Source organism: Bufo gargarizans, chromosome 2 (genome assembly GCF_014858855.1).
Source record: "Bufo gargarizans isolate SCDJY-AF-19 chromosome 2, ASM1485885v1, whole genome shotgun sequence".
Lineage (NCBI taxonomy): Eukaryota > Metazoa > Chordata > Amphibia > Anura > Bufonidae > Bufo > Bufo gargarizans.
The window spans coordinates 227,823,098-227,842,729 of NC_058081.1; the positions used below are offsets into that span (position 1 = coordinate 227,823,098).

General features: G+C 44.7%; 1 protein-coding gene across 1 annotated transcript in view; it reads right to left on the minus strand.

The window, feature by feature from the left end:
- The window catches only part of UPF2 (UPF2 regulator of nonsense mediated mRNA decay), a 77,555-nt gene extending 58,370 nt beyond the window's left edge, over window positions 1-19,185 (minus strand). Inside the window, 5 exon segments of the mRNA XM_044280075.1 lie at window positions 3,213-3,410; window positions 4,087-4,247; window positions 5,865-6,644; window positions 8,030-8,379; window positions 19,129-19,185. Of these exon segments, the coding sequence (XP_044136010.1) occupies window positions 3,213-3,410; window positions 4,087-4,247; window positions 5,865-6,644; window positions 8,030-8,361 (1,471 nt within the window). The 5' untranslated portion in view covers window positions 8,362-8,379; window positions 19,129-19,185.
- Window positions 19,186-19,632: the final 447 nt, after the last annotated feature.

A 19,632-nucleotide genomic window follows, 5' to 3' on the forward strand; every position in this document is an offset into this window, starting at 1 on the left:
CAGAATGGGTGAAATCCTTCACCTGGAGAAAAGTATATATACACACCAAAAGGCAATGTTTGGACAAGTTCACCAAAATGTGGGACAAATGGGTAACGTATAGAACCATGGTAATATAGCCTGACATATGGATCTTGTGGTTGTGATGGGAGGAGTGACCTCAGAGATCTGTGGGATTCTGGAACAGGCATACATGAGACCGGGACAGGGATGAGGAAGTGGGGTAGGTGATCCGCAGAAAGTGTGCTTAATGCATGGTTTATATTGGGTTGGGTTTGCAACCTATGGGTAGAGAGTTGGCAACAGTCTTCTTGGCCCTCTGTCATAGTATACTTGACTTAGCGGGTGGTGCCAGTCTCATCACTGGATGGGGGGTGTTTTATGCAAGGTTACTACATACTGCAGATTAAGCGGTATTCTCCTGTATCATGCAACTTTGTGTATCGAAAGTTGGAAGCAATATATGAGAATGTCTTGATAACTTTCTTAATGTCCAATAGGAATGTATGTACCCACTCATGTATTTTTAAATAGGATGTGTGTGTTTTTTCTCTTTTATTGTTTATGTACACTTGGAAATTGTACAAAACCATGACAAGCCGTGTAAAGTGGTATTCTCCTTTCAGGCATTTCTAAACGCCCGATAGGTGCAGGTGCCGTTACAATTGTTTGTAGAAGCTGTTTTTGCCCACTGAAATCAAAAGGAGCAGTCTTGAATTGTGTTAAAGAGTACCTATCCCTTGGTAAAACTTTCTGCAACTCTCACTGGGAGCTGTGACCTTTTGCCTATGACTTTCCATGGATTTGTACACAGCCAACACCCAATGGGCACAGCACACAAATTAGAGCTTCTGCCCCTTCTTTTCTGTGATCCGAGTGTTTCAAAAGTTTTAGGAGAATTAAACTCTGCCCAACGATGGATAAATGTCTTACTGCGAACATTAGTTGGTCAGAGATTGACCAACTCCTAGAAAGGTCTGCCCCTCCATTTTTGCAGAAAACCCAGCCATTGGAGTTTCCTAATTTTTGTTGGGACAAGGGGAATAAAATAAAAAAAATGGCAAATTGCCAATTTTTTTAAAAAATTCTGTTACGGCGTTCACCGCATAGTAGATATTTTTAAATATTTTAATAGTTTGCACTTTTTCAGGCGTAGCGATATGTAATTTTTTTTATTGTTTATATATAAAATTGGGCAAGGGGGTGATTTTAAACGTAATATTTTGGAGTTTTTTTTTTAACAATCTTTTTTTGTTACAGTTTATTTAATAACCATTTACCCCCTTAGGGGCTAGAACCTGGGATCTTTCATCCCTTGTCCTATTCACCCTAATAGAGCTCCATCAGGGTGAATAGGACCTTACACTCTCCCTGCTGCTCTGTACTTTCTGCACATAGCAGCAAGGAGCCGACTATGGCAGCCAGGACTTCAATAGCGTCCTGGCTGCCATGGTAACCGATCGGAGCCCCAGGCTTACACTGCTGGGGCTCCAATCGGAAGCTGCCACTGCCATCAATGATAATACTTGGGGGCGCACTGCACCACCAATGATTATAATACTTTGGGGGGGGGGGGGGGGGGGGGTGCGGTGCACCATCAATGAATATCATTTATGCTTAAAGAGGACCTTTCACCTGGAAAAACATTGTGAACTAAGTATCCTGACATATACAGCGGTGCCCAGGGATCTCACTGCACTTACTATTATCCCTGGGCGCCGCTCCGTTCTCCCGTTATGTCCTCTGGTATCTTTGCTCAGTAGGTTATAGTAGGCGGAGACTGCCCTTGTTCTGCTGGGCGTCTCCTCCTCCTAGGCTGTAGCGCTGGCCAATCGCAGCGCATAGCTCACAGCCTGGGAGAAAAAAACCTCCCAGGCTGCGAGCTCTGTGCTGCGATTGGCCAGCACTACAGCCTAGGAGGAGGAGACGCCCAGTAGAACAAGGGCAGACTCCGCCTACTATAACCAAGAGTCCTAAGTCTCCGCCTACTATAACTTACTGAGCGAAGATACCGGAGGACATAACGGGAGAACGGAGCGGCGCCCAGGGATATTAGTAAGTGCAGCGAGATCCCTGGGCGCCGCTTTATATGTCAGGATACTTAGTTCACAATGTTTTTCCAGGCGAAAGGTTCTCTTTAATAGAAACGCAGACTGCCATGCGGGTGCCAGACATACCCCATACCTGGCACCCAGCGACCCGCCGCTATTAACCCCTCAGATGCGGCATCTGAGGGGTTAGTAGCAGCGGATCGCAGCGCGCATAAATAGAGGCTGGGTATCCCCTCCTCCTCCGTGCAATCAGCCCATTGGTGGCAGCGGAAGCAGCAGTACAGGGGGGAGGGACTGCCTCCTTCTCCCGTGTTGTTGAGAGCAGCACGTGCCATGTCAGTAATGTGAAAGCGGCAGAGGTTTAGGCGCAAATGGCGACAAGACTACAAAGTCTTGTCGCCATTTAGCAATTCTAGCTCGCATTTGCAACCATTTTGGTCGCCATCTGGAGCCCTGTAGGAGCTTCTAAAGGGCGTATGCTTGGACCCCAATTCACAGCAGCCTATGGCTGGCCACCCCAAGGTACTTAAGGCACCTTCCCCCATGGGAGTATGCTTAAGAAATAAGTTGTCTACCTTGTTTCTGCAAAAGCTTGCTCTATCCATTTGTCTGCCCGATTCTAGTGTTTTGATCCTCCGCTACCTAACCTGAACTCCATACCGACCCTTTGTTGCATGCCCAGACCGTGTATGTTTTCTCAATTGGTCGAACTCTGCCTCCCCCAACCTCAGCCTGTTCGGGACTATGGTTTTGCCTAAACCCTCAGTGCACCAGTGTCTGACTCCTGTGGGTCATCTGTCGATCACACAGATTCTATTCAAGGAGGTAGTGGTCTGGTGGTCCCCCTGCACAGGGGTTAAAGGGCAACTACCAGGGGACTTCCAGGAGAATGTCTTTAGGTTTAAGCCAAAGCCAAATCTCTTGGTTGATACAGTGGTTTCACACCTACTGCTGTAACACCAGAATTCCTCTCCCTTCATGTGTAAAACATCTACAATATTACTGAACTGTTTGATTGAGCTCACATGTAGATTTTGTTCTAGAGAGGTATAAAACATATTAGGTTTCAGAATTATATATGCAGTAATGGCACCAGTTCTATGCCTAGTGTGCACACAACAGAACGCCAACCATTGTCTGCGAACAGTCATGGTGGTTTACCTTTTATATCATCCTTGCCACTGTCCTTGGCCTGGGTACTTTTTTCATTGTCCTTAAACAAAATAGCAGGGACAAAAGCTTTCAGATCTATCATGTTCTCATAGAAGTTTCGGGCATCTTCATCTTCCCAGATGCCTCCTTCTAAATCATAATCACCAGGCTTCCCAGGTGTGAATATGTCAATGCCAGGTCCATGTTCTGAAAAACAGGTCATACAAGCACAAGGTATTAATACTGGAAGATGCAGAACATCTCCCTAAAACAAACTAAAAACCAAAAACAAAACTAAAAAGTTGCATTTTTGACTCCTCTCTAAAGCATGTACCAGATTCTTCTGTCCTTTGTGCTACTATACATACATATTCTTTGCATCACAAACCACTTTGTGTTTTTTTAAGAATGTTTTCCACAGACGTTTTAAGCTTTTACAGTATACATCATCACCTTCAATAGTGTAACTTGCTTCCTAATTTTTCTACATGTATTGTGTAAGGCTCTGTCCACACTGCTGCTGTATTCTGTTCTATCTGTAGCATGCTCTTGCATTAAAAAAGCGACAGTGACCTGACAGATCCCACTAACAGCCAACAGGATCCATTTGAAAATTGATGAATCAAGAGCCATAATGTCTCTGGGAAGAATAGCAGCTATGAGCACAGTGTGAACAAAGCCCGAGTAAAATCATAAGGTCTACCAAATCAAAGCCACTGTCAGAGGCTGAATGTCCCCACTGAGGTCAGTGAACTATTACAAGATGGTCTAAAGTCTTGAAGGGCTGATGACCTTGCTTCTCAGGCCTGAGAGACCCACTTTACTACGCTGCACAGCCTGTAAACGATGAAGCTTGTGCATACTGTATAGGCATCACAAATACCTTCTGGCACAGGTTTGTCTTGAGGAAGTTCAGGCATATTTTCATCTAGAAGATCAGCAAGAGACTGCGAGTTGGCCAATAATTTCTGATAGCATGTTGCAAATTCCTCATATTGCTTGTGCCTGTCTTCACTCAATTCTCCCTTTGTATGGAGGATGCGTCTGCGAAAAAAAAATATATATATCGTTAAGAAATTTGACTGGAAGGAGACAAGAAAACGGATACACACAATATTATTTGGAGATACTTTTAATAAGGACCTATACCCTCTCCTGACATTATATACTGGTACTTTTAATATTGCATTATTTAATTCTTGCTAGTTGCATGATTTTTTTCACCTTGCGGCGGGCGCTGTTACATCTTTTGTCCACCAGGTGTCCCTGCTGTTCCAAAATTTTCATCTTTTGTGTGTGGTACTTTATATTGCGTCTTTATAGTAATTGATTAATAAGGATCTTTTGATTTATAATTGGTCTACATGATTGCTTTGGATCTGTGCTCAGGCATGTAGCCAACTATTCTAGGTCAGCGATTTTTCAAATGCTCGTAATAGTTGTGTTGTTCCTTTGAAACTATCTCGAGGACGCGGTTGGTCTCACGTTGCAGATAGTGGAGAGGTAGGCATGCATGAGCTCCTCTCTCCATTTACTTTATTTCACAAAATAGAGTTAAGTCTGTTTCATACAAGCGTCTGTCAGCGAGATTCTCCTTTCTGGACACTGCTTGTTTTGCAGGCGCTAACGGCATTATACTGAGTTATAATGCTATGTGCCTCTGCATGATCTTGCTGCTACAGAATCAGACTGACAGCTTCATGTCCTTTATGAAACAGACCTTAGAGTACTCTGCTATTCCTGGAAGTCATAAAGTGAATGCAAAAAGGAATGTAAGTGTCCCAGAAGTGGGACCCACAGCCATCAGACATCTATGGCATATCCTGTGGATGTACCAAACTGTCCATATGGGATAACTGCTTTAGGCTACATATACACGACCGTTGTGCGTTTTGCTGTCCACATATCGCAGATCCACAAAACAGGGATGGCGTCAGTGTGCGTTCCGCAACTTGCGGAACGGCACGGACAGACATTAATATAACTGCCTATTCTTGTCCGCAAGGACAGGTTATTTTTTTTTGCGGACCACGGAATGGAGCACTGGATGCGGACAGCACACGGAGTGCTGTCCGTATCTTTTGCGGCCCCATTGAAGTGAATGGGTCCGCATCCGAGCCACCAGAACTGCGGCTCAGATGCGGACCAAAACAACGGCCGTGTGCATGAGGCCTTAAAGTGATTTTCTGGGATTTTACATTGATGGTCAATTTGTGAATGGTGGGGGTCCTACCACCAGGTCACCCACTGATTGCCCAGGTCCTATAAAGCGGTATTTTCATCGATAGGAGATCCACCAGGTGCAGATCCCACCTCTGTAACCTTCACTTATCACAAGAACAGGGTCCCAATGTGAATGGACAGCAAGCTATACATGCACGGCCACACCTCCAATCACTAGGGGACTTCTGAAACCCATGACGGCGTTTGTGCTGTGTGCTCTGTTCACTGTGAGGACCCGTTCTTAAGACCAGAGTGGAGGTGGGACCAGCACCTATTGGACATATATGGTATATGCTAGCGATACGTCTTAAACGTACCAGGTGGGACAACCCCTTTAAATCCCAGTTCCGCCTTACAACGGTCAGTTAATTCGGAATAATAGTTTGAAATAACAACCATACAAAAGTGAAATGAACCCTCCTGGAGCCTCAGTCTCACCTGTTCTGCCGCTCTATGTTCTGCAGCTCTCGGTGGTCCCTCTTTAGGTGCTTTGTTAGAGATGTGAAGTATTCCTTCAGCAAGTTCTGAAAAGGCTGCTGCTTCTCAGGACTAATAATCTCACTAGGTGGGAAGTTTAGATTAAATTTCTCAGATGCGCACTTAACCTTTCTTGGAACCAAGCCAGCAATATCATCCCCACAGTGACGACAAAAGCTGATAACTACAGAAACGTGAGCGTGGGACTCCCGATCAGCATTTATGATGTTCTTCAGTTGTTCATAGATCAATGAGAGACCTTCTTTGTCAGTGAAAATGCCAATTATGGTTAGTTCAGCAATGAAGCGCAAATCTGTTCTAAGCTTAGTAATGTTTGGGGTTTTATCTTCTTTGCGGGCTTCAAAATGTTTCTTCCAAACCTGGAGCAGAGACTGGGCAAAATCTGCATATCGCTGGTGGAAGAGAGAACACAAGTGGACAGCACAGTTAACATCAGAGATTTTCAGCTTTGCTTCAACTATTGAAGCTGCGGCCTCTGCAATGTACTTGCTTAGGTTAAGGCCATTAAAATCATGGGACAAAGAATCTCTCTGCTGCTCAGTTATGGTTTTAAGTTTCTTCACAAAGGCAGTGTTTTTCTTGAGACTAGAATCCAGCTTGCTGAAAAAGTGTTCTTCAGGGCGATGTTCAGAAGCATTCTGATTTTTGCTGCGGAGCTCTTTTCTGGCCTGATGTCTCTCCCAGGATTCCTGGTGCAGCTGATGCGCTTCTTCTTTCTCTCTGTACAAAAAGAAATAAAAATAAGATTGCATTAAAAGTAGACCAAACTATAATAATGCTCCATGGAGATAACCTGTCTTCCAAACTCAATGTGCATGCATGCATGAAAAAAAACTGCATCCTTAGGCTACATGCACATGTGAATGAATGAACTTAATGCAGGTTTTCCTCAATGAATACAAGGTAATATCTGCATGCGTTACTGATCTCACCCTATGCAATGCAAACCTTGAAATCCGCAATAAAATTCCAAAAGAAAGAATTGAAATCATGTGGACTTCAATATCTGCACCTCAGGTCAATTTATGTGCCAAAAAAAAAAAAGGAGGTTGCAATGTGTAGATTACATTTTTGGAATCTCATCTACTTAGCTGGTACTGTATAAGGGTCCTTTAACACATTAGTGTGTGTTTTGCGGATCCACAAAACACGGACAGCGGCAATGTGCATTCCGCATTTTGCCGGCACTAAGAGAATATGCCTATTCTTGTCCGCTATTGCGGACAAGAATAGGACATGTTCTATTTTTTTCAGGATCGGAATTGCAGACCCAGAAGTGCGGGTCCGCAATTCCGTTCCGCAAAATGCGGAATGGAATTACAGATGTGTGAATGGAGCCTTACACTGGGATTTACTGCATGCAAATTTGTGTGGCAAACGCGTACATAATACACAACTCGTGCATGAGGCCTCAAGCTTCTTCTATGTGGGTTATCTCTTTAAAGGGTTTTCTTGGTTAAACAACATTGAAGACCTAATCCTTAGTATAGGTCAGTAATATCAGATAAGTGGGAGTCCGAGTCTCGGCACCCCTGCCAATCAGTTGTTTAATGGGGCCATGGCACTTGGGTGCGCGCTGCAGCCCCTTTAAATGTACATCATCTACCACCATATGCCACCCTATTCACGCACGTGAACAGAACAAAGCTGCTATACCCTGCACAGCCATTACCGAGTAGAAGCCGTGCAGGGTAGACAGCGCAGAGACTACAGCACTCTGCCCCTTCAAGCAGCTGATAAGCAGGGTGCCGAGAGTCAACTCACTAGCAATCTAATATTGATGGCCTCCTTTAAGGATAAGTCAAATATGGTTGAATTACAAGATACCTGAAACTACAAGATATTTTAAACATTAAAGAAAAAACACGGGGCAAGATTTACTATTGGGAATGTGCCAGAATTCTGGCAAAGAGTGCACAGGTCATCTCTATTTATCAACTGTTGTAGGCATTTTTTTACCATGATTTACAAGGGGAGGCAAAGGGGTATTGGTTTAATTCAGCACTAGAATAAAAGTATGCTAGATTGATCACTCAGCATCAGTCACTGGGATAATCTGGTGCATTTCTAGACTTGTTTTAGTAAATCTGCCGCCATGTACTTACTTTATCAGGGCAGCAGCCGCTTCTTGATGACTCTGCTCCTCTTCTTGCTTTTTTTTCTCCTCCTCTTGAGCGAGTTTTTCCTCCTCCATAGTTCTTGCAGAATCCTCCTCCTCCTTCTTCTTACTATCCTTCTCGTCCTTCTTGCGTTTTTCCTCTTCCACTTTTTTCTTCTTCTCTTCTGTCAGCCTTGATGGGTCTCTCTTGCTTCCCGACTTGACATCATCTTTAGCTCGCTCCCTGCCACCTGCTGCCCGTTTGTCGGCACAGTCTTTGGAAAGACCTGCAGAATCTCTCTCTTCCATGTTTGATTGATTTTTACGTTCTGCTGGCATTATCTATCTCAAGGGAACCTTCAAAGAGGGGAAGAGAAATCAAACAGATTTGCCTGGTTATAATTCACACTGCTTCATAAAGACACCATAATGTATGTCATATAAAAAAGACGCCCAAGTCATCGGACGTTGTTCCAAAAAATATATTGTATGTTAGCAACATATAGAAAGCTGGCCATAGTTTTTAGAGAACAATGTAACATATATGGGTGCAGCACAAGTGTAGCTGGGAAATAGGCATGCTGTGTGATATATATATATATATATATATATATATATATATATATATGCCTACATACATACATACACACACACACAATCCTTTGTGACCCAATGAAGGGTCTGTTGGCAGATTATCGCACAGTATATTCGGATCGGTCGAGAGCACGCGTTTGAGGGGGAAAATTACCAGAGCCATTCCACTTACTAATGCTCCTCATCACATGAACACCTCATTTACAAAGAGCAGATTTGCATCTGTAGTATAAAGCCAAAACCAGGAGCGGATCCCAAGCAGAGCTCCTGTGCATCCAACTCCTGAACGTGGCTGAAAAAGGCCGATGCAATCCACTGATCAAATATGTAAGTGTAAATAACGCGAAATGCAGGTCTAATGACCTGAACTAAAGGCATCATAGATCCCCAAGATACGGTTTGTTAGGGTCGCTAAACCTGTGGTCAGAATTTGGAGGCTAAAACGCGTCTACATTTTGGTAATCTGAATACAGCCTAGCACTACACTTTAGGCATCAGCCAGATGTCATACGTTCATAGGAGGTAGTTTCTTCCCACCCACACACAGCAGGAACACACTGATCAGATTTTCAACATGTACCCATCACTACTTGTGTTGAGTGAATTTCAGTGAACATTCGATTTGCCGCAAAGCTAAATTTCCTCGTGCTTCGAGGTAACAAATCTATTTAACCTAAATGGTGGTAAAGAACAAAAAAAAAAAAAAAAAAGAAACTTGCCTCATCCATTTGATCTCAACGAGCCGGCCCCCACCATCTTGATTAACGATCTTGCACGAAATTACCACGCTGGCCGACGTGATGACGTTATCACGGGCTACATAATATTTCGTACAAGATCTGCAATCAAGATGGAGGCGGCCGGCTCGTCACAATCAAATGGATGAGGCAAGTATGATTTAATTTTTTTTAGTTTATTTAACACTCTGTTATTGCTGTGAGATGCCTTGATTAGCTATGAACGCGGCATCTGAGGGGTACAATGACTGGGAGCAGCCCAATCGTAGCTCCCGGCCATCGCACCCAATACTTACAAACAAATACACTTCATGACAAAGTAATTTGTCACAAAGCTAATTTTTGGGGTAAAATTTGTCGAATCCGCCGAATCGAAACTTTACTCATCACTACAAACACGCTTTGGACTTGTCATGGAGAAATTTAATCACAAGGCTGCTAAGAGTCCATAAATTTATGGAAGGAACGCAAATAAAAAAAATGTTTGCTGTGTGTACAAAAAAATAATAATATTCTGCTGGGAGGGGAGGGTGATAAAGTAGCAGCTGACACAGGTTCCCTTCCCACTGCTCTGGTTCTGACCTTCCAGCAGCCAATGGAAGGCGGTGGGTGGACAGGGATCGGTAAGCAAGCTAACTGAAGCTCCTATGGAGGTGAACAGGCTCAATGATAGGAGCACAGCAAAGAAAAACCATGGGGGTCATTTATCAAAATGGTAAAAGTAGAACTGGCTTAATTGCCCATAGCAACCAATCAGCTTCCTCCTTTCATTTTCCAAAGGAGCTGTCCAAAATTAAAGGTGGAAGATGATAGGTTGCTATGGGCAACTAAGCCAGTTGTACTTTACACCTGTTTGATAAATGACCCTCCCATGTCTTTTTGGTTCACTTCAGTGAATGGATGAGTGCTGTGATCACTTGGTTTCAATTGGGTGCATGGCTAGTTTCATTCCTAGCTCCACCTCAGGAACAGTCACTTCAATATGTGTATATCATTAGACAGCATTCCATAGACCGATATTGCAATAATCAGTGATTTATTCAGCCGGACATGATATTTATAAAAGTAGTTTCAGGCAACGTTTCGGGCTATAAGTAGCCCTTCATCAGGCCAGTACTGGGGCAAAAGACATGTGGACGCCGGCGCCAGGGAGAAACAGGGCAGTCTCCTCCTCCCTGTACTGATGCTATTCATTAGCATACCAGGCCGGAAAACTGCAGGTGAACGGAGCGGCGCCCAGACAAACTAGTAAGCGATATTACATCCTTGCACAGTGCCCTACATAACCGGCTACTTATTTCATAATGTCTGGACCCATGAAAGGTCCTCTTTAAGGCCTTGAATATTTCAGCTAGAGAATACTAAACCACACACTGCATGGCTTCACAGAAGAGTCCAGATGCTGAAGTTGAACCAGCCTGCCTGCAGTCCAGACCTTTCACCAACAGAAAATATTTGGTGCATCATAAAATAAAAAATTCGGCAAGGAAGACCCAGGACTGTTTAACAGCTAGAATCCTATATCAAGGAACAATGGACAACACTCTCCCAAAACTCCAGCAATGGGCCTTCTTGGTTTGTAGGCTGTTGATAAAAGAAGAAGAATGCTACACAATGGTAGACATGACCCTGGCCCAACTTTTTTGAGATGCGTTGTTGCCATCAAGTTCTATTTTTCATGAAATAGTAAGATGTCTCACTTTCAACATCTGCTATGGGTTCTATGATCTACTGTGAATAAAATATGGGTCTATGAGATTTACAAATCACTGCATTCTGTTTTTACTCAAATTTTACAGTGTCCAAATTTTTTAGTGAATTGGGATTGCACTTTCTGCTGCATATACACTGCCAGCATGTTCCTCAGTGGTGTACAGGCCATTGGCATTCTCATCAGTCTACGTCACCCACTGAGGCTCACATCTCGTTACATAAACAGAGAGCGCCTGACGCATACTGTACATAGCTACAGGCCCTCACTCACCCAAATTTACTGCATACACAAAGTACAGCGGACTATAAAGTAGGCTGTGGCAAAAAAGTATACAGCACAGTATATAATTCTTGTTGAAGAAGTGCACAGCTGAAGGCATCAATGCAGCAGTCATATTACGGCTTGCAGGATAGCAGGCTAAACTGGATGGCCGAATGTTTTTTATTTTTATTTATGTTACTATATGTTGTCCTCATGTTTTATTACTGCAGCCAAAAGCCACTGGGAAGGACTGGAGCAGCAGCACAAGCACACTGGGGACAAGTATCTTGGATGATCTCTTTAACATTGTGACCAATGGACAATGTATGCCACTGTACAGCTATTAACTAGGGAATCGACTTTGGATGAAACACCTGAAGTTGATTCACATAAAATCTATCCTCTGGATAGATCATCAGCTTCTGATCGGCGGGGGTCCGACACCCGGGACCCCCGTCGATCAGCTGTTTGAGAAGGCAGCGGCGCTCCAGCAGCACCCTGGCCTTCTTCCTGTTTACCGCAGGCCCACTGACGTCACGACTAGTATCAACTAGCGTGGGCGGGGCTAAGCTCCATTCAAGTGAACAGAGCTTAGCCCCGCCCACGCTAGTTGATACTAGTCGTGACGTCAGTGGGCCTGCGGTAAACAGTGAGAAGGCCAGGGTGCTGCTGGAGCGTCGCTGCCTTCTCAAACAGAGGATAGATCATCAGTTAAAACAAAGTGCAGAACCCCTTTAACATATGTTTACGTTTCCTTGTGTTTTGATGCTGAAAAAATAAAATAAAAAAAAATAAAAAAATTGCTATCATTTTCTAATTTCTATAACTTTCTTGTAGTTATGTGTGCGGTGCTGTATTATGGCTCATTTTTTGCAGGTCGATCTGTACTTTTTCATGGATACCATTCTGGGGCGTGTATGACTTTTTGATCACTTTTAATTTTTTTATTGAAGGAGAAGCGACCAAAAAAATGGAAAATTGGCTATTTGACCTTTTTTTTTGGTTTCGCCTTTTTCCATATGGGATTAATACTTTTATATTTTGATAGTATGGGCATTTATGCACGCAGCGATATCAACAACATGTATTTTTTTGTCTCATTTTTATTTGTAAAACTTTATTTTAAAAAAATGTAAAAAAATAAATAAATTATAGTTCCCATAGGAAACTATAACAATCAATTATTTCATTGCCATTATCATAGACTTCAATGCACTAGCATTGGAATCTATGATAATTTTACTACTTTCCTATGGAGCGCTATTACAGACAAGGGCTCCATAGGAAAGACTGTGCAGCAGCCTCCTGTTATAGACTATGACAGGGGCTGCCGCACACAGGAGCATAACCGGAAGCACGCAATTTCTGTTTTTAGCGCGCTCAGATGCCGTGGTCAGGTTTGACCACGGTATCTGAGGGGTTTAAATGTCCGAGATTAGCATTACCGCCGGTCATGGACCTTAGCCGCACGTGTCTGTTGTTCGAAACAGCAGGCACCCGATTGCCACTAGGGAGCGGGCGCCATCTCTAAAGACCTGCCATGTGACATAATAGTACATCACAACATGTTGGGAAGGGGTTAAAGGGGTTGTGCATATTGATGACCTATCCTCAGGATAGATCACCAATATCTGATCGGCGGGGTTGCGACACTCAGCACCGCTGCCCATCAGCTGTTTGAAGAGGAGGTGGTGCTCCATGCAATCGTTTCTCCCACTTCATTAAACTGCCCGTTGTCGCGTCTTGAAAGAAGCGAGTACTTATAATTTTACTGCACTGACACTGCAAAGGAGACGACTCGTAGCGTAATGAAGAGGAAACAGCGCTCGCATTGGAACGCCGGCTGCTCTTCAAGCAGCTGATCGGTGGGGGTACCGAGTGGCAGACCCCTGCAGATCAGATATTGTTGACCTATCCTTTGCCTGCACAACCTCTTTCGTGACATACACTGGGGAATACTCCCAACATATACCTTGGATTTCATAGAAAGTCAATTAACCCATCAGTATTTTGTGGCAGTAGGCAGTGGAAACCACAAACACAGGTAGCACCATACCTGCTGACAAATTGACAAAAACCTTGATGGAACCCTAAGAAAACATTGATCTGTAAATCGCAGTACAGATTAGTAATGGCTACTATTATAAATATGTCGTAGTTTTATTCCGGCCACCTCTCGGCATGTTTGCCATGCTGCCGCTGGAACTCTGGTCCGCCCCCATTATAGTCAATGGGGCCAGAGCGGTAGTCCGGGGGCACGTGTGCACTAGCGGCAGCACGGATCCGACAAGCTGTTCACCCGCCGGAACAGCCCGCTGGAGTTCCTTGCCGCTAGTGTGAAACTAGCCTAAGTCTACTTTCACACTGGCATTTTGGTTTCCGTTTGTGAGATCCGTTCAGGGCTCTCAGAAGCGGTCCAAAACGGATCAGTTTGCATTCTAATGCATTCTGAATGGGAAAAGGATCCGCCCAGAATGCATCAGTTTGCCTCCGATCAGTCACCATTCCGCTTTGGAGGCGAACACTAAAATGCTGCCTGCAGCGTTTTGCTGTCCGCCATGTGACACAATAGAAAACGGATCTGTCCCCCATTGACTTTCAATGGTGTTCAAGATGGATCCGTCATGGCTATAGAAGACATAATACAACCGGACCCGTTCATGACGGATGCATGCCGCTGTATTATGGTAACAGAAGCGTTTTTGCAGATCCATTTGAAAGTAGCCTAAAAGGAGTTGTCTCACTTCAGCAAGTGACATTTATCATGTAGTGGAAGTTAATACAAGGCACTTACTAATGTATTGTGGTTGTCCATATTGCCTCCATTGAGGGCCCGATTCATTTTGCCATCACATTATACACTGCTCGTTGTCATGGTTACAACCAGCCTACACTCCAGTGCCTTATATTCACTTTGTCTACATGATAAAGGAAGTTTGCTGAAGTGAGGCAGCCTGTAAGGACATTGATGGCACATTGCTAGGATGGAGAGCACACTGCATAGCTACCTCTCCACTCACCGGTGGGACTGCTGGGATAAGCCGAGTTAGTGCTCACCTATTTTTGGAACGCCCATACTGGTGAATGGAGGAAGTTCACTTTGGGGATCCTGTTCTGGATCCACACCTATCTGACACCGATGGCATATCCTATCGACATACCATCCATGTCTGAGATGTAAATACCGTTTTAACTTAATAGAACCTGTATAATTTAACATTAAAGGCGTTATCCAAGGCTATAAAATGCCCCGATATGCCAGGCACACCTAATATACTTACCCCGCTCCCCCCCTAGCGTTACCCCCAATGCTAGGGAGGCTCGACCCCCGTCTGCCATCGGTTGCTCCCCCGCCCCCAGATGTTTTCATCCGTGCATGGGGAGAAGCAGCAGGTAAGTATATTCTGTGTGAGGGGCCTGGCATATGGGGGGTGGGGGTGCATTTTATAGCCTTGAATAACTCTTTAAGGGGGTTTTCCAGGCTTGTGATATTAATGATCTATCCTCCGCATAGGTCATTAGTATCTGATCGTTGAGGGTCCAATACTGTTCCCTGCAGCCTCTTGCGGTGGAACCAGCAGTTTGAATGAAACAGGAAGCTCAGCTCTGTTCATAGTTAAGTTCGGTAAGCAGGCTTGCTTTGTACTGTAATTAAACAGATGTGCGCACCATAGGGGAATTCTGCGAGAACCAAAGGGCAAAAAATAAATAAATTGCAAGGCTCACCTTGTAGGGTTGTGCTAATGTTAGGCACAACTCTAATGTATGCTCATCAGAAGGAACCTGAAAACCTGGAAAATGGCGGTCTGCAGCCACGGGATCAGGGAGAGTCTTCTTACCGGAGATGCCTGGGATCCCTAAGAAGGTAAGTAGTTAGTAGAAACTAAACGTCCCACGGCGCAAAAACCGTCCACAGGTCACCAGGATCAGGAGTACAGTATTTTATTGCAGCAATACAACGCGTTTCAGGGAATCACTCCCCTTCATCAGGTACAAGAGGCTGCACACTCCTGATCCTGGTGACCTGTGGACGGTTTTTGCGGCGTGGGACGTTTTGTTTCTACTAAGTTCATAGTTAAGTAACTTAAGTGGCTGGGTTGGGTTACTGCAGCTCGGCTACCAGTGAGGAGAATTAGAGCCGAGCTGCAGTAACCCAGAATGGCCACTAAACCATGAACGGAGCTGAGCTTCCTGTTTCATTCAAACTGCAGGGAACAGCTGATCAGTGCGGGAGTGGGGTGTTGGACCCTCACCGATCAGATAATAATGACCTATCCTATGGAGAGGTCACGACTCACTAATACCAGGAGCCTGAAAAAAAAAACTTTGAGAGGTTGTCAATTAAAAACCTCGGACCTCAAATGATGTAAAATAAAAAATAATGGTATGCTTACCTCATTCTCTGGTGCCGTTCCCTGCACCATCGATCGTCCTGACAGACTGCAGCGGCAACACATGACCACTGCAGCCAATCACTGTCCTCAGCTATATACTGCATGTCACGGCTGCAGTCTGTAAACAAGCAGCAACAGGGATTGGCAGCGCAGAAAACTACGCCAGAAAAGCATTTCATCATTTTCCATCATACAACATTTTTGGACTCGTCCAAGGCTCTTCATTATCTTGGACAACCCCTTTAATGGCAATATGTATTTAAGTTGAATGGACATGTAATAGAGTAAATGGCTTTATATGGGCTTGCTGAAATATACTTATTTGGCAAAAAAAAACAAAAAAAAAAAAAACAGGAGAATATAAAAGTATAGTTATGCAAACGTGCCGTACAGCACATTAATCACAATCAATAAATGCATAAAAGTACGGTAAAGTTTACTACTAATAGTTCCAATGTAACTTCCCACATTCCTCTTGACTCTAATAACAAACAGTACAGACCAAAAGTTTGGACACACCTTCTCATTCAAAGAGTTTTCTTTATTTTCATGACTATGAAAATTGTAGATTCACACTGAAGGCATCAAAACTATGAATTAACACATGTGGAATTATATACATAACAAAAAAGTGTTAAACAACTGAAAATATGTCATTCTAGGTTCTTCAAAGTAGCCACCTTTTGCTTTGATTACTGCTTTGCACACTCTTGGCATCCTCTTGATGAGCTTCAAGAGGTAGTCACCTGAAATGGTTTTCACTTCACAGGTGTGCCCTGTCAGGTTTAATAAGTGGGATTTCTTGCCTTATAAATGGGGTTGGGACCATCAGTTGCGCTGTGGAGAAGTCAGGTGGATACACAGCTGATAGTCCTACTGAATAGACTGTTAGAATTTGTATTATGGCAAGAAAAAAGCAGCTAACAGTCTATTCAGTAGGACTATCAGCTGTGTATCCACCTGACTTCTCCACAACGCAACTGATGGTCCCAACCCCATTTATAAGGCAAGAAATCCCACTTATTAAACCTGACAGGGCACACCTGTGAAGTGAAGACCATTTCAGGTGACTACCTCTTGAAGCTCATCAAGAGAATGCCAAGAGTGTGCAAAGCAGTAATCAAAGCAAAAGCTGGCTACTTTGAAGAACCTAGAATATGACATATTTTCAGTTGTTTCACACTTTTTTGTTATGTATATAATTCCACATGTGTTAATTCATAGTTTTGATGCCTTCAGTGTGAATCTACAAGCCCTTAATTTCAAAGTTTTCCCAATTTTTCGGACTGACTGACCTTCATTTCTTAAAGTAATGATGGCCACTCGTTTTTCTTTACTTAGCTGCTTTTTTCTTGCCATAATACAAATTCTAAGTAAAGAAAAACGCGTGGCCATCATTACTTTAAGAAATGAAGGTCAGTCAGTCCGAAAAATTGGGAAAACTTTAACCCTGCTTTCACACCTGAGCGTTTCTCAAACGCGCGTTTTTGTCGCGCGTTTTTTGTAATAGTAAACGCGCGTTTGTGTGATTGACTGCAGTGTCCTATGGCCACAAACGCGCGTCAAAACGCCCCAAAGAAGCTCAAGCACTTGATTATGCGTCGGGCGTTTTACAGCGCGATCGTACGCGCTGTAAAACGCCCAGGTGAGAACCATTCCCATAGGGAAGCATTGGTTTTCATGTGTTGAGCGTTTTACAGCGCGTTTGAACGCGCTGTAAAACGCTCAGGTGTGAACTTAGGGTGAAAGTAAGGGCTATTTGACCATGAAGGAGAGTGATGGGGTGCTGCGCCAGATGACCTGGCCTCCACAGTCACCGGACCTGAACCCAATCGAGATGGTTTGGGGTGAGCCGGACCGCAGAGTGAAGGCAAAAGGGCCAACAAGTGCTAAGCATCTCTGGGAACTCCTTCAAGACTGTTGGAAGACCATTTCATGGGGGTCCTGAGGATAGGACATAAATATTTTAAAAAAAGCAGACAACCCCTTTAGTCCCCCACACACGGGTAAGTTGAATGTGAAAAACTCACAGCGTGTGTTAGTGTGATGTCCCGTTCTGGCCTCCGCTCCTCTGACAGCTTCGCACAGTATTAGGGCTCATGCACACAAACCTATTTTTGGTCCACATCTGATCCACATGTTTTTGCGTGTGATGCAGACCCACTACAGCAAAAGATAGAACATGTCCTATTATTGTCTGCATTACGGGCAAGGATAAGACTGTTCTATTATGGCTTAGATGTTCCGTTCCACAAAATGCAATTTGGGCTGTCTGAATGAGCCCTTATACTGACATACCGTATGTTTTGCCGTATAATGAGTCTTATGAGGCGAATGCTAATGAGTGATTCCATTATGGAAGCACTCATTAGCACCGGAGGACCGGCAAGTGGTGAAGGCTATGTACTCACTGCTTCCTGGTCATCCGCTTGGCTGCGAAGCGGCTGTGCACAGCGTGAGGGCGCTCTGTGATCTCACGCTGTGCGCGCCAGTTTACAGCACAGCTGACAGCAGGAGGATGAAGAGCGCAGGAAGGGTAAGTGATTTCTTTATTTTATGTCCTGAGGCTGCTGGGGGCAGTAACAAGAGGCATGGGGGCAGATAAGAGACAAATGGGGCTCTTGTCTGAGATCTGATTGGCGATGGGGGTCATTCACATTGGGGTCTGATCAGAGGTCTTATCAACATTGGGGGTCTGATTGGGGCTGTGAGCTGAGATCTGATTTACTGATTGGGGGTCTGATTGGGGCTGTGAGCCGAGATCGGATTTAAGTCAGATTGTTGGCACGACCCGAGGTCTAATGAAAAAAAAGGTTTTTCTTATTTTCCTCCTGTAAAACCTAGGTGCGTCTTATAGGATGAAAAATACAGTATCATGTGGTCAGTGTAATACAATAGAGTCCAGGACTCCCAGCCTTATAACTAATCATAGGTCAGAAGGACCCCACACTGACTGTGGGAGGCTTCTGCTCTGACATGCAGCGAGTTCCTGTCTGACCGGTAGCCTGGGCAGAAGTACATATAGATTTCCATGTACTCATGTATACGCGCACGTCACAGGAGAGCTGCAGACAGCTGCCTTCTCCGCGATGGCTCACCAATATGACAGTCATACACCATGCACCGGCCTTACCTACACAGGCGCCCACAGCTGGGACCAGTAACTGCCACCAGTCTCGGCAGTGATCTACGCGTCTCCTCGGAGAAACGTCATCCCACCTATCACACCCCCCGCACGAAGCTGTCGCCCATGTGCGGCCCAGGACGTGACAAGACCGAAAGTAAACGTTACACACGGCAGCCCGTAGGAATGAAAGCCGACTGCGGGGAGAGGGAAGGAAAAGAAGGCCAGGGCGGCCAATAACGGCAACAACGGGAGGACCACGAGCGGTACCGGGCCGTTTACCTTTCAATTTGTAAACACTCCGTTCCCAACACGACTCCAGCACTAGGACCCCGCTACTCAGCTGCCCCTAGAGGCGCCGGTCAGCAGCAAGTACACCAACAAGGAAGTCCTGAATAAAACGCTTGCACACTTCAGCCGCTAATAGTGCAGTAAAATGCTTACACGGTTCTAGGGAAAAGTACTTTTATTTATTAGGTGACCGGTTGTGAACAGGCTAAGCAGGCAGTAAGACAGGCAGCTACGTGAAGGACCCCTGCTCTATAGGGCTTTTGTAGTGCGCAAACTCCGCGCGCCAGCCCAGTATTATTGTGAAGGGGCGGGAGTGTGAGGTGGTCACCGCTGTGTTTGGAGGAGGAGTGTGAGGTGGTCGCTGCTGTGTTTGGCGTGTGAGTGTGGTGGTCGCCGCTGTGTTTGGCGTGAGTGTGGTGGTCACCTCTGTGTTTGGAGGAGGAGGGTGAGGTGGTCACCAGACGGCTGTGTTTGTCGTGAGTGTGGTGGTCACCT